This window comes from Zootoca vivipara, chromosome 7 (genome assembly GCF_963506605.1).
Source record: "Zootoca vivipara chromosome 7, rZooViv1.1, whole genome shotgun sequence".
NCBI lineage: Eukaryota > Metazoa > Chordata > Lepidosauria > Squamata > Lacertidae > Zootoca > Zootoca vivipara.
In genome coordinates this window covers 450,875-465,095 of record NC_083282.1, presented here as the reverse complement: position 1 = coordinate 465,095, position 14,221 = coordinate 450,875, and the positions used below count along the sequence as shown (strand labels likewise).

The following is a 14,221-nucleotide window of genomic DNA, read 5'->3' as shown; positions in this document are numbered from 1 at the left end:
GAGGAGACTCTTGAGAGTCCCATGGACTGCAAGAAGATCAAACCTATCCATTCTGAAGGAAATCAGCCCTGAGTGCTCACTGGAAGGACAGATCGTGAAGCTGAGGCTCCAATACTTTGGCCACCTCATGAGAAGAGAAGAATCCTTGGAAAAGACCTTGATGTTGGGAAAGATGGAGGGCACTAGGAGAAGGGGACGACAGAGGACGAGATGGTTGGACAGTGTTCTCGAAGCTACGAACATGAGTTTGACCAAACTGCGGGAGGCAGTGCAAGACAGGAGTGCCTGGCGTGCTATGGTCCATGGGGTCACGAAGAGTCGGACACGACTAAACGACTAAACAACAACAAGAATGAACGTACATAGCATAGTATAATTCTCTATAACACTTATACGTTCTTACCTCCTAATGCACCAAAGTTCAATTTTAGATCTTTCCCCTCCATTCTTCAAATTCAATCGAATATTAACATAGGCAGTGCACCTTTACTGTATTTTTGAACATATAACTTATACCTTTCCCGTTTTCCTGCAAATTTTTGTCTTGATTTGCCCCTCAGACTGTTCATTAAGTACTGTATGCCATTTCTGCCATTTCTTGCAGTTTGCCCTGCCAATCCATTACTGTAGGGACCTCTGTTTCCTTCTATCCTTTGGCAACCAGTAGCCTGACCGCTGCTGTTGCATATAGAAATATTTCTTTCATAGAGTTTGGGGTATCCTTTCCAACAATACTTAGTAAAAACGCCTCTGGTCTTTTTAGAAATGTTATTCCTAACATTTTTCCCCCATCATAGATTAAACCCCAAAATCTTTAATCTTCCCACATATCCACCACACGTGGTATAGATCACCTTTACTCCCCCCACACCTCCAACACATATTTGATAAGTTTTTGTATATCTTTGAGAGTCTAGAGGGAGTTAGGTACCATCGGTGTTGTATTTTCAGCATATTTTCTTTAATGTTGTAGCTCGCAATAAAATTAATATTTATTTTCCACAAGTGTTCCCAGTCGGCCATCATGATGGGGCGTCCAATGTCTTGCACCCATCTTATATTAACTTTAACCTCTTCCTCCATCACATCAAATTTTAAGAGGAGCTTATACACCCTCAATATTATTTTTGATTTATTATTTATTAATTCAAATTTCCAATTTTGCTGGTTCTTTCTCAAATCCTATTTTTTTAAAATCTTCTTTAAATATATTGTATGTTTGATAATATTCCAACCAGGTTGAAAAATAATTCCTCACTTCTTCATATTTTTTAATTCTTATTTGCCCGTCAACTTCCGTCAATAAGTTATTATATGTTGTCCAACACCCTTTCACATTCTTTTTTTTAACCATGATTGCTTCAAGTATACGATAGCTGTGCTCCCCTGCTAGAACCTCCAAACAAGCTCAGGGATATCTTAAATATCAACCACCACAATCACCCACAGAAGGAGAGAGAGTGAGATTCAAGGGAAATTTCATATTAGTCATAAAGAAGTTCCCCGCCTCTGTTTGCATATAAGGCTTAAAATGATCTCTTAATGCTATTTAATAGCTGTCCCTGGGAATTCACAGTCTCTGGCTTCAGTGTTGAATTTCTTTGTGGTTTGCACATGGAGGAACAAGTGGAGATGGAGGCCAGAAAACTGGAAGAAGCACCTGCTGAGGAGTGCGAGGAGGACAGGAAAAGAAGCAGACAAATCTGGATGCCCCTTGGGACCATGGCTGTACAGCTGGTGGTCTTGCTTGCCTGCCTGATCTGCATTGGCTTGTGCTACCTTAGGGTAAGTCTGCCAAAGACCCTTACAGGTATGACTCTCCTGACAGATTCACACAGACGAGGCTTTCCTATCCTGAAGTCCACAGATTGTGTTTATGTTTGAGGCTCCTGAATCAGAAAAAGTTATGCACTTTTCATATAATAGGGCTGTTTTAAAATCACATGATTGGTATTGGAAAGCCTGCTATTAAAATGGCCCCTTGGTCTGTTCATCTGCATGTATGCTAAGGAACACAGACAAAAAGCTGCGGGCTTCTGTGGAGTTAGGGTATGTGCAAATCTCTCTTTGCAGAAGTTATAACGTAAATGGGTCCTCTGACACTGTTTTCCTCCTTAATCACAAGATTCTCCAACCATGTAGGACAGGTTTATTGCTTTGTTTCCTTCTTAAAGCCATTTCTCACATCAACTGTTGTTAGAAACGGGTGGTTTTAAATACTAGGAACAGGTAATGAACATTTCCACTTGGTGTTCAACAGTTGTTAGTATACCTCAAAAATTGCCAAGTGCCTTTGACTAAAGATAAACTTTGTCCTAGTTTTCATCATTTGTTGGTAAATCTCAGAATTTGTAACTAGTAAATGTAAAAAAATCTCATGCCACTTATTTTTGAAATTTGCTGATAATCTCAAGGGTTGGCAAACTTAAGGACAATTTTCAAATTCCATTCTCATGTTTATCTTTTATTAGAAAATGCTAGGCTTTATCAAGGCACACTGAAACAATTGGAAAATAAGTCTTAGAACCATAGAACTGTAGAGTTGCCAGGGACCCGATGGGTATTCTAGTCCAATCCCCTGCAATTTGCCAGTAAATTATTTTAAAAACCCTACCAAGTACATTAAATAAAAAGTGCAATGCCACCCTCATTTCCAAAATTTACTGATAAATACCAGCACTGGGGGGGGGGGAAACACAAGTAAACCTCACATTTTTACTTTGGCCAGATTCAGCAAGGGAGGTCCAAATTTGGAAACATACGTGCCTGCGGGAGTGGGGCTGGGTTTGCCACACACAGATTTGAAGACCACAGGAAATAAAAGTGAAAAGAGGTGGAGAGGGGTGGGAGTGAGATCCAAATAAGTGATAGTCCTGATCATCCAGGGACTGCTAAGCACCTTGGGGGGACAAACAGTTTCTAGTTCTGAACATAGAGGCTGGGGGAAAGGGGACTTTATCACTCTTATTTATTAGTGTTTGTGGAGAACAGGAAATACTAAAATAAAGACAGTTGCAATGATGGGGCGGTTGGACCTTAGCATCTTGACATCCTTTGAGAGTCTAGTTTGCCCAACTTGTGAACTCCATGCCAGTTGAAATGTGCTTATTTCTGTGCTGGGAAATTTTTTCACAAAATGCTAGTACAATGAATTTACAATAGTGGTTTCTGCTGTCACAGCAGCATTACACCACACTAATCATTTTCCTCTACTATTTTCCTCTACTACTACACCAATCATTTTCCCCTACTATTTAAGAGTAGTCCTGATCTGTTTTTGGCTCAGGAAGTTCCACTCGGTCATTTTAATCAGTCTTGGAATAGCAGCATTGCAAACTGTGACTTATTTTTTTTAATTGTAGCTAAAAAATCTATACATATTGAGACACATTCTAAACCATCCCAGTGTTTAACACTGTATCAACTCAAAAGTTTCATTATTTCTTCATCAACTTGTAATTGATGTAATGGTCAGATTGGAGAGGAAAATATATCTGATCTACCCTGATGCATAGACCTGCAATCATACATGGAACAAAATAAAGGTCCATGAGAGAAAGGTCACGATCTGATGCATGCTGATGGACTGGTCCAAGAAATAAAATAATCTGTCTTAGCTTTGCAGTTTTTGTGGTTTAACCTTTTAAATTCTAGTGTGTGGGTTTTGTCAACAGAAGTAGGGTTGAACTACTGGCTAATTAGTTCCCTCCTATGAGAAACTCCTCTGGTAGAGGAATACAGCTGTCCATGTGGAGCCAGTAAACTGGTTATTTTGCTTTTAGTCAAACAGGTCAAATCATGCCTTAATATTTAGTTTTAAATGTGGTTCTTTAAATTTTATTAAAAATGTTGGCCTATAAAGAATGAATAGTTCAATAAATAGTTGGTGTCTATTTAATCTCCCCACAAACAAAGCAGGATGAATTTTCAATAAACAGTTTGCATGAAAGCAATCTTAACTGTTCTGTGCAACAGAAAAATTCTGCCCTTAGCTTTCACCAGTGACTTCCAGAAATGTCAAGAACTGTTAAATGACATCTTTAAGTTATAATCAGTGGAACTTCAGAAGCAATCTCTTCCTCTAGATCTGTGGTTCCCAATGTGGGGCACACGCCCCACAGGGGGACAATTTGATTTTTAAGGGGGGGGGGCAATTCAAGAATGAGTTAGACCAAGTTAATGGCCTTTTAGGCTTCCTCCACGTGAATAGGAGTTTTTGAATAATTGGAACTATATGTCACCATGGGTGTGTGTGTGTGTGTGTGTCAGGATTTTAGAGGTGCTTAGGTGGGGCATGGCCAAAAAAGATTGGGAACCACTGCTCTAGATTTATTGTGGGGAACTTTGTCGCTAATTCATTAATACTAGCCTTTTGATGTGCTAAGAAAGTTCCTTAACCAAAAGTGCTTCCTAGAGTAAACTCACCAGGAATAAACTCATCAAACCCACATTCTGGAGTTCTAATTAGATAGGGAACCTGTTGGGAGATAATGCCTTCCCCCAATGCAGCGCTGCCTAGGATTTATCACTCCGGTCTCCCGTCACACTGATGTGACCCATATCCTTCTGGGACATGAGCACACAACTAGCAGAGTCCAAAATAGAAGCGTTAGCCTTGAGGTGTGTAACATCTAATCCTTATTTATTGCAATGAACTCAAAACATAACAGTACAAAGGAAACGTGGCTCCTTTTTTCCTTCCTCGGAGAGAATGCTGAAACAAAACATCACTGTGAGAGAGCAGTGGGAGGAAGGGAGCAAACAGCATATCTCCCTTTATGCTTGTATAGCTCTAACAATCAGCAGCTGAAATACATTACATACAGACACGTGATCCAACAATCCTATATCTGCAGCGTAGGGAGGGGTGAAATCCTAACAGAACCACCACCAATGGCAGAAATCAAATGATGGTAAGCTGGTGAAGTTCAGGAATTCCTGGAGATACCTGGATCCATTTCAATCCAGGTTCAAGGCATGGACGACACTTTATTGAGAACAGGACAGGGAATGCAATTCTGCTTCTGTTTCTCAAACTCTCAGCAGCTTTTGATACCACTTATTATGGTATGTTCCTGAACCGGGTCTGTGGGATGAATATTAGGGACACTTCTACACACAGAGCCATTTCCAGAGAACAGCCGGGACAGGTTGTGTTTCAGCCCCAAGGTCTCTCTTTTGTGGTTAGCATGGTCTTGTAATAACCTACACAGAGCCAGTGGCTCATCCAGTCCAGCAACCTGTTCTCACTGTGGCCAAACAGATGCCTAGAGAAAGCCCACAAGCAAGACCTGAGCCCTCTTCCCCCGGTGTGGTTTCTAGCAGCTGGCATTCAGAAGCGTTGCTGCCTCTGAGCGTGGAGGCAGAGCAGAGCCACCATGACAATTAGCCATCGAGAGCCCTCTCTGAGAATTTGCCTCTTTCAAAGCCATCCAAGTTGGTGGCCATCACTGCCTCTTGTGGGAGTGAGTTCCATAGTTTAACCATGTGCTGCTTGAAGAAGGACTTTTTAAAATCCGTCCAAAATCTTCCAACATTCAGCTTCATTGGATGTTTATGCGAGGAAGAACATCTTTTCTCTATCCACTCCTTACTGTGTTTCATTTTATAAACTTCTATCTTGTCACCTCTTACTCACCTTTTCTGTAAACTAACAAGTCCCAAATGCCTGCAACTTTTCCTGTCAGAGGAATTGCTCCATCCCCTTGATGTGGGGCTGCCTTTGTGCCAGATCTGGAAGCTCCCACTGGCGCAGAATGCTGAGGCTGGATTGGTGGTGGAGCCAGCCAGCCAGCCAGCGCCTAAGTCCCTGGAAGCTTGCCCATGCTGCCCAAGTGCTTCTGGGTCAAATTCAAGGTTCTTGTATTATTTTACTTGGCTTCAATATACTTGTAAGGACAGACATCTCCAGCCAGCTACTGTTACTGGTCCCGCATGCAGGGGTGGCTCACTCCATTTTGCCCCCGCACCCCCCACTGCTGCTGCCAAAGGGTCACTTGCCAGGGTTGCGTGGCTGTGGCTTCTGGCAAGATCTCACAAAAGGTCCGCGAGGTCTCCCCAGAAGCTGGAAGCTACAGCCCCTCCTCCCTGCCTTTTCAGTGGAAGCAGCCGGAGGGGATAATTGAATCGACTCCTGAGTAATTGCCAGTGCTTTTTTCTTTTCTTTTCTTTTAAAAAGGGTGCCAGAACTCACCATGAAGTTGTTACAGTAAGTGCCACACTTTTAACATTTGGGAGGAAAAGTGCTGGTGCTGCATACCCTTGAGTATCCCCAGGAAAAAACCCACTGTTAATTGCTGCAATTTCATTAAAAACCAGAGAGCAAAATGTATGGACCTGCAGGTACTCCTACCAGACTTAGAAGCATGCTCCCCCAGCACCCCACCCGCAGTTGGGAAGCATGTTAGATGCTATCTGTAACATTTGTGCTGGTTGGCAAGGAAAAGAATAGGTATAAAAAGAGAATTCCTGGGTGCCTGGTTCTCTCTGGCGAAAGAGCCCTAGCAGAGATTTAAAATCACAAAACATGCATCAAAGTAGAGCATGGAAACCTGTTAGACCTTTAAAATACCTCCTCCTAAATTTCTTCCAAAGTTACCCACTTCCCCTTAGCATAGCAATAGACCACACATTTGAGAAGTTTACTTTCAAACTTTAAAGGTCAAATTCATGTGCTTTTCCATACAGCAGCAAGAAAAGACAGGCAGTACAACTTGGTTTCAAAAAGTGGTAAATGTTTCTAAACACAAAGATGGCTTGCTAAAGCCACATGATCTATACTTGGAGCATCCAGCTTAGACATCCTTACTAGTTGGTTCACATTAAGGAAAGGAAAAAGAACAAAGGTGAGGGTGTGTGACCTAACTAAGCTTACGCTATGGCCTCTTAACCCCTCCATGCATTAACTAGAGCTAAGCATGTTGGTTATATGAGGCTGATATAGCCCATAGTTTGCATTGGGGTCTTGTACCACCCATGGTTTCTCTTGTATGGGTCAGGATTGATCAGATCATGCCATATTCCATCATCACCTATATTCTCTCTTCTATCTCCCTCCTAAACAAAGTTGATGCACAATATCAAACCTGTGTGTCGCTTAGTAGTTCCGTACATAAAGCTGCAACCAAACCTTTACCATAGCCTATACCAAGGATAGGGAGAACCTGAAATAAATACAAACAGGTTGGAATAATTTTCATTTGCAACTTAACAATCTGTCTTAAAGTTGGTAACCAAGTTCTCATTCTTGTCCATCTATAAAAATTCTTTTTCATTTGAGTATCCAGTGAACGAAAATTCAAGATAAAACATTGTGTGTCTGTTGGATGTTTTTTGTAAGTTTACTGTGCATGGTTTAGAGATTATGGTGGCAAGCAGTATATAGATCATTGGAATGAGCAAACAAACTCTCATCATGGATTTATCAATAGTTTTAAGATGAAAAGATGAAATGGGGATTGGAGACTCTCTATTGTTGCATGCTAGCTATACCAAGTGGGAATGTCCCCAAGAAGGTTGCAAGGTTGCTGTGAAGGTTTCTGCTTTGCCTTTTGAATACTGTAACCACCATCCCTAGTTGGTTTGCTTTCTGTACATATACTCAGCCTAATTACCGTAGTTCCACTGTGAATGACATCTGAAACCAGGACTGTGCAAATGAAAGCAAGCTTGAAAATGATGCCTAAAATCCTTCCTTCCATCATAATTCTGCCTTCATTTGGATTAAAAATAAAGGCTCATTTTCTCTGCCTGTAGATACTTCCACAACATCCCAACCTACCTTTATGTTTGGTTGCTTGCAGAATACAAACAGCATCTGCCACCAGGAGGACACAGAGTGGTAACCAAACCCCCAGGCATCACTATCACAAGGACCCTCTAGCACAGGCATGTCAAACCTGCGGCCCTCCAGATGTTTTGGACTACAATTCCCATCTTCCCCAACCACTGGTCCTGCTAGCTAGGGATCATGGGAGTTGTAGGCCAAAACATCTGGAGGGCCGCATGTTTGACATGCCTGCTCTAGCAGCTGCATGCACCACCTACAGACTAAGGGAGACCAGCGCTTGCTCCCACCTCTTCCCTAGAAAGAGGCCCATTTACAAATGCCAAGAGCTCCCTAGGCAGATGCCACTTGGGGGCTGTTTAGGGGAAAACCCCGGTTCTTTGCTCTTCTTTTTCCGCTGTGAATTTGTAATCATCTTTGTAATTGGTTCAGAACATTGGAGATCTTTTTATATTTAAAACATCTAAATCAGGCACCCCCAACCTTTTGCCCTCCAGATGTTTTGGACTACAATTCTCATCATCCCTGACCACTGGTCCTGTTAGCTAGGGATCATGAGAGTTGTAGGCCAAAACATCTGGAGGGCCACAGGTTGGGGATGCCTGATCTAAATCAAATGTGCTTGTTTAATATTAATAATGGGTGCCAGAGCCTTCTGGAGGTGTCTTCTAATGGAAAGAACCAGGGAAGATGTTGCTGCTCTTTATTTTGGAAGTCCAGTTGGAAAACTGTACTCCGGGGGGGGGGGGCTGTGCCGGTCTGCTGCAGTCTAAATAATAATAGCCTTATGCTAACTTAAAGACTAAAAATCCTAACCCTGTTTACTTGGGAGGAAGCCCCACTGAATTCAAAAGCAGTCTAAATAATAATAGCCTTATGCTAACTTAAAGACTAAAATCCTAACCCTGTTTACTTGGGAGGAAGCCCCACTGAATTCAAAAGCATTCAGTTCTGAGTAGACGTGGTTAGGATTGTGCTGTAAGGATTCCACTCAACTACAGTAAATGACTAGTCAAGTGATTTCAATGGTTCTACTCCAAATATGAGTTCCTTAGACGCAACCCTAACAGATCTATTGTAGTATAAACTGTTTTAGTCTAAAACTCATTTCATCAGACACATGGCAGGTATATATTAGATCAGGCATCCCCAAACTTCAGCCCTCCAGATGTTTTGGCCTACAACTCTCATGATCCCTAGCTAACAGGACCAGTGGTCGGGGAAGATGGGAATTGTAGTCCAAAACATCTGGAGGGCCGAAGTTTGGGGATGCCTGTATTACATACACACACACACGGAGAGAGAAAATTTTAATAATGCTGCAGTCTATGTTATGGGCATGCAAATCCAGTCATATAAATAAAACAAAGGCAGGAAATAATATAGGATAGCAACATGGCTATTTTGGAGCTACTGTATATGTGATGTCTTCAAAGTGAAGTTACAGGCTTGTGCCGGGGGGGGGGGGGGAGTGTGCTATGCATGAGACACTGCCAACTGCTCTAATCCCCAAGCCTGAAAAATATTAACTACCTTGAGGCCATCATTCTTGTCCCCTCTGGGGTTTACTAAGAGCATTCCCTGTTCTGCCTCTGCACAAACACACAGAAGTAGATACCTTGCAGCCCACAGAGGTTTTACTCTCTAGTAGCACTCCACTCTCCCAGTGCCGTGCCAATGTTCACAGCATCTTGGGGGGGGGAGGCAGTGGATTGGGGTGCCAACTTGGATAAAATATTCCCGGGGGGAAGAGATAAGCCCCACCCTGCTCACATGATGCATGCACACCATTTGAATGGCAATGCTCATCAACTTTACGGGGCCCCAGCACCCTCATATAGATTTTTTTGGGGGGGGTTGAGGGGACCTTAGCCCCTAGGAGTTGGATCTGCACAGGTCGTGCTCTGGAGTTCTGTAGCTTGCAGGAAATAGATGTACTAAAGGACTGCAGTTGAGACCTCTTAAAACTTGCCATGCAAAAGCCCCCAGAATGTGGGTTCCCTAGTGTCCCATCATGTCTGCAGTTCCATCTGGAGCTTGTAAGCACCTTTCATAACCTCATGTTTTGTTCCATTTCTGTTTCAGAGTCCAGACCCACAGGCACAATGGATCTACATCAAGTGTGAGTTCTTCCCCCCCCCCTTCGCCCTATTCCAAAGGCTTGAGGTGGGTTGCACTGTTCTCTCCTCCCACATGACCTGTTGATGCTTCCAATCTTGACTTCCCTCCAACCCAATTTGCCCAGAAGGAATTGAAGCAGCAATGAATATTCTCTGACCAGGCTGCATGAGGGAGAATAACACCCTCTCCCTGGCTCTGCACTTGCCCCTCTAGTGAACATCCAGGCAGGAAAATGAGCTAGATGGGCTTTACCAGGAAGAAAAGAACCATCTTCACCCTCTCATAGAATCATAGAGTTGGAAGAGACCGCAAGGGCCATCCAGTCCAACCCCCTGCCAAGCAGGAAACACCATCAAAGCATTCCTGACATATGCCTGTCAAGCCTCTGCTTAAAGACCTCCAAAGAAGGAGAATCCACCACACTCCTTGGCAGCAAGTTCCACTGTCTAACAGCTCTGTCAGGAAGTTCTTCCTAATGTTTAGGTGGAATCTTCTTTCTTGTAGCTTGAATCCATTGCTCTGTGTCTGCTTCTCTGGAGCAGCAGAAAACAACCTTTCACCCTCTTCTATATGACATCCTTTTATATATTTGAACATGGCTATCATATCACCCCTTAACCTTCTCTTCTCCAGGCTAAACATGGCCAGCTCCCTAAGCCGTTCCTCATAAGGCATCGTTTCCAGGCCTTTGACCATTTTGGTTGCCCTCCTCTGGACACGTTCCAGCTTGTCAGTATCCTTCTTGAACTGTGGTACCCAGATCTGGACACAGTACTCCAGGTGAGGTCTGACCAGATCTTCCCTTGATCTAGATGCTATACTCCTATTGATGCAGCCCAGAATTGCATTGGCTTTTTGAGCTGCTGCATCACACTGTTGACTCATGTCAAGTTTGTGGTCTACCAAGACTCCTAGATCCTTTTCATATGTACTGCTCTCAAGCCAGGTGTCCCCCATCCTGTATTTGTGCCTTTCGTGTGTTTTTTTGCCCAAGTGTAGTACTTTACATTTCTCCCTGTTAAAATTCATCTTGTTTGCTTTGGCCCAGTTGTCTAATCTGTTAATCTGTTGTCTAATCTGTTGTCTAATCAGTTGTCTCATCTCTCCTACTCTGGTTTGCCTGTTCCTTCCCTCCCACCTTGTTCCAGTGAAAGAGGCAGGAGAATGAAGTTAGGCTGAAACAGTTGGAGAATAATTCCTACTGGGCACACCCTGGTTTCTCCTCTATTCCCTTTTACTGCAAACAGCCTGATACCTGAGCAGGGCAGAGATAAGAGGTAGAATGAAGGTCACGTTGAAGCTACGCTTGGCAGCCTTCAGGAGGAGGAAAGCTTTTGGTTCAGCTAATGGTAGGTGTTCTGGGTGGAGCCCAGGATGCGCAGGGGTGGGGTGATCAGTAAGACGTTTAACACAAGCCTACCTAATTTGCACCTTCTCAAACAATATGTGGACCAAAAAACAGATATTCTTCTAAACTGGCTCTCTGACCAAATAAAATAAAATAGAAAAATTCCTTCCAGTAGCACCTTAGAGACCAACTAAATTTGTCATTGGTATGAGCTTTTGTGTGCATGCACGCTTCTTCAGATACACTGAAACAGAAGTCACCAGGCCCGTATATATAGTACCAGACCCTTATATTTCCTTGACATTACCAAGGCTTCACCCAAATAGACACTGTGTTAAATGAAGTAGATTTAGTAAAAGGAAAGCATAAAAATGGAATAAAAATAGCAGCATATAAGAGGCCCAAAAAGGCCCCCAAAAGGTACAGATTTAAAATAGCCAATTAAGAAATGCAGTTGGGAAATTACAGTCACAGTACAAATAACAAAGTGAGCTCCCCAACTCTAGACATACCACAGAGCAGCCGTGGTCTTCAGCTGTTGCAATGGCAAGGTAAAGAAACCGAATGGAGACCAAATTGGAAACAAGAGGCAAGGGCTAACTTTTATAATAAAAAGCCAAAGCCACAGGTCCATTGTCTCCTTGGTCATTCAGGGGGCTTAGGAGCTAGAAGATGCCGACATGCTGCATTCCCACAGCGGCCTTGTGGCCGTGAGAATGCAGGCGCAGCCCCACACGTCCGAGGAGGGCTGCAGACCTCATGTGACTGAGATACAACTTCTGACAGAGGACAGTTTTTACCCAGAGGTCTAAGTGAGGAAACCATTTTCTTGACAGAGATCTGAAATTTCAAGTGCTGAAATGTCAGGTGCTGACAGAGTTTGTGTGTAAAACTGAGGAGTCTGGAAATGCAAACAGCAATGGCAGGTAACAACCGGTAGGGAAAATGCTTGTTGGTTAAGACCCTTGGCCCCAAAGAATTGAGAAACAGATTAGGCAGAGTTAGGATCTTGCATCCTTTTTTGAAGATGAGAGCGAGTTCAACTCCTTTCAACGAGGGCAGCTCCTAGAAGTTTGCTTCCTCTGTTGTGCTGCCAGGTCCTTGCGCTCTGTACAGCCAAAAGCAGAACGAAGGTCTTAAGGGACAGTGAGACTGAGCACCTTGGAAACAGACACACCCACCCACCCGCCACCTATCGAAAGCATACATGAGCAGGGGACACCAGCTAGCCTTGTCCCCCACCAACTGCACATGGGGCTGGGGGCTGGGCTGAAGAGCCCCCTGAGCATCTGCCAGGAGACACCCCCAGTTCTTGCACATGGCTGCTGAAAGTGGGGGACACGAGTCATGGGGAGGCAACCACCCCGGGTGGCAAGATCCACTGGGGCAGCAGATCTGGCCTCCAAGGAAGGCATCACCTGCTGCCACAGTGGCAGCAATGGCTGTGACACACCTTGGAGGTCAGGTGTGCTGCCTCCTGATCCGCCCCACCACACCACCATTGAACCTCTACAGCAGCCTCTTGGTGAACAGAAGGCGCCGCTGATCTCCTCCCACCCCATGGAGGAAATGGGCTTGGCACCTACCTGGCGTGATTCAGACTGCCTCCCCACATAGCTGCCAAGTTATCCCTTTTTTAAAGGGAAATTCCATTATGCTGAATAGGCTTACTCACGAGAAAAGGGAAAACTTGGCAGCTATGCCTCCCCACCCCACCCCACCCCAGTGATGGCCTTTGATTCCCAATCCAACCATTGGGTAAAGTTGATTTGATTCTCCGCCCCACCCCATTTTCAGTGTAGATCTTCTCTCCCCGCTTCTTCCACCATTTTGTGGTTGGCCTCTGGTGCCCCAATGTCTTGAGCCAGCCCCGCCCAGTATCCTTAGGGACAAGCCCTACTTCATGTAAAAGCTTTGGCAAAGACCCTTGCTTCTTTACCTTCTTTTATAGGTTTTCTGTTCTCTCTCGCTTTTACAATCCACCCTCAATTTTCTTTTCTCGTAAGAGAAACCAGTAGGTTGGGGACTAACACCTTTGTGGCTTTTCCTGTGTTTTCTTGCATTTCAGATGACTCCATTGCCTATAAGAAACCCATTGGTATTAAAAAGAGGGATGGCACAATGGAAATAAATGTTCTGAACCGTTCCATCCCAATCCACTGCGATGGTCTCTACCTGGTCTTTCTGGAGGGAACCGTCGCCCTGCCCAGGGCTCCGCACCGACTGATCCTCAGGGTCTACTGTCAGCCCCAAGTGCCCCTGCTGGAGGTAAATTGCAGTGAGGAGAATACAAAGGTGAAGGAAATCTTGGTGCATGAATTTCGTTCCAAAGAGGCAGTCTACTTGGAGGCACACCCTCACGATACTGAAAATAATGAAGCACTCACGCTGGATCTGAATCTGAACCTCATCATGTTAACTCCTCGTTCATATTGCCATCCTGAAAATTAATAAAACGACCAGTGAACTCACCTCCAGCTGTTTGGGCAATTGTGTACAGACCTCAAATTAAGCATATCCATAATTGACTCCCACTTGATGTATTTGAGAATAATTGTTCCCAGGTCTAATTAATGTTGGTTAGCCAATGGCATAAAAATTTAAACAGACTCTTAGTATATTTTGTTGTTTCCAGAGTTGTGCTAGTAACAATCTTGCACCTGTTGTTGCATACAAAAAAAGTATTTGGTCATTTTTCTCAGCATCCTCAGCCACCATTCCTAAAAGGAACGCTTCTGGTCGTTTTTTAAATGTGTATTTAAAGATCTTTTTAAATTCATTATTGATGCTTTCCCAGTAGTTTTTAACTTTCTCACATTTCCACCACATGTGTATAAAGTTACCTTCCTCTCTACCACACTTCCAGCAGTTTTTGTTTCGTTTTATACATTTTATACCATTTGGTTGGAGTAAGGTACCATCTATACATCATTTTGTAAATATTTTCTTTTAACAAGGTGGATGCT

General features: G+C 43.6%; 1 protein-coding gene across 1 annotated transcript; it reads left to right on the top strand.

The window, feature by feature from the left end:
• The first annotated feature begins 1,166 nt into the window (after positions 1-1,166).
• LOC118078304 (tumor necrosis factor ligand superfamily member 4-like) lies at positions 1,167-13,859 on the top strand. Its single transcript, XM_060276541.1, has 3 exons — positions 1,167-1,785; positions 9,872-9,908; positions 13,324-13,859. Exons 1-3 carry the CDS (start codon positions 1,543-1,545, stop codon positions 13,704-13,706), a joined length of 663 nt encoding a protein of 220 aa, XP_060132524.1. The 5' UTR covers positions 1,167-1,542; the 3' UTR covers positions 13,707-13,859.
• The last annotated feature ends 362 nt before the right edge of the window (positions 13,860-14,221 follow it).

Excerpts from the sequence above, each read along its gene's own strand:
- LOC118078304 (XM_060276541.1), top strand. The coding sequence starts at position 1,543 with ATGCTATTTAATAGCTGTCCCTGGGAATTCACAGTCTCTGGCTTCAGT. Across the intron at positions 1,786-9,871 it reads TTGGCTTGTGCTACCTTAGG|AGTCCAGACCCACAGGCACA; the intron begins GTAAGTCTGCCA and ends TTTCTGTTTCAG. Across the intron at positions 9,909-13,323 it reads ACAATGGATCTACATCAAGT|ATGACTCCATTGCCTATAAG; the intron begins GTGAGTTCTTCC and ends CTTGCATTTCAG.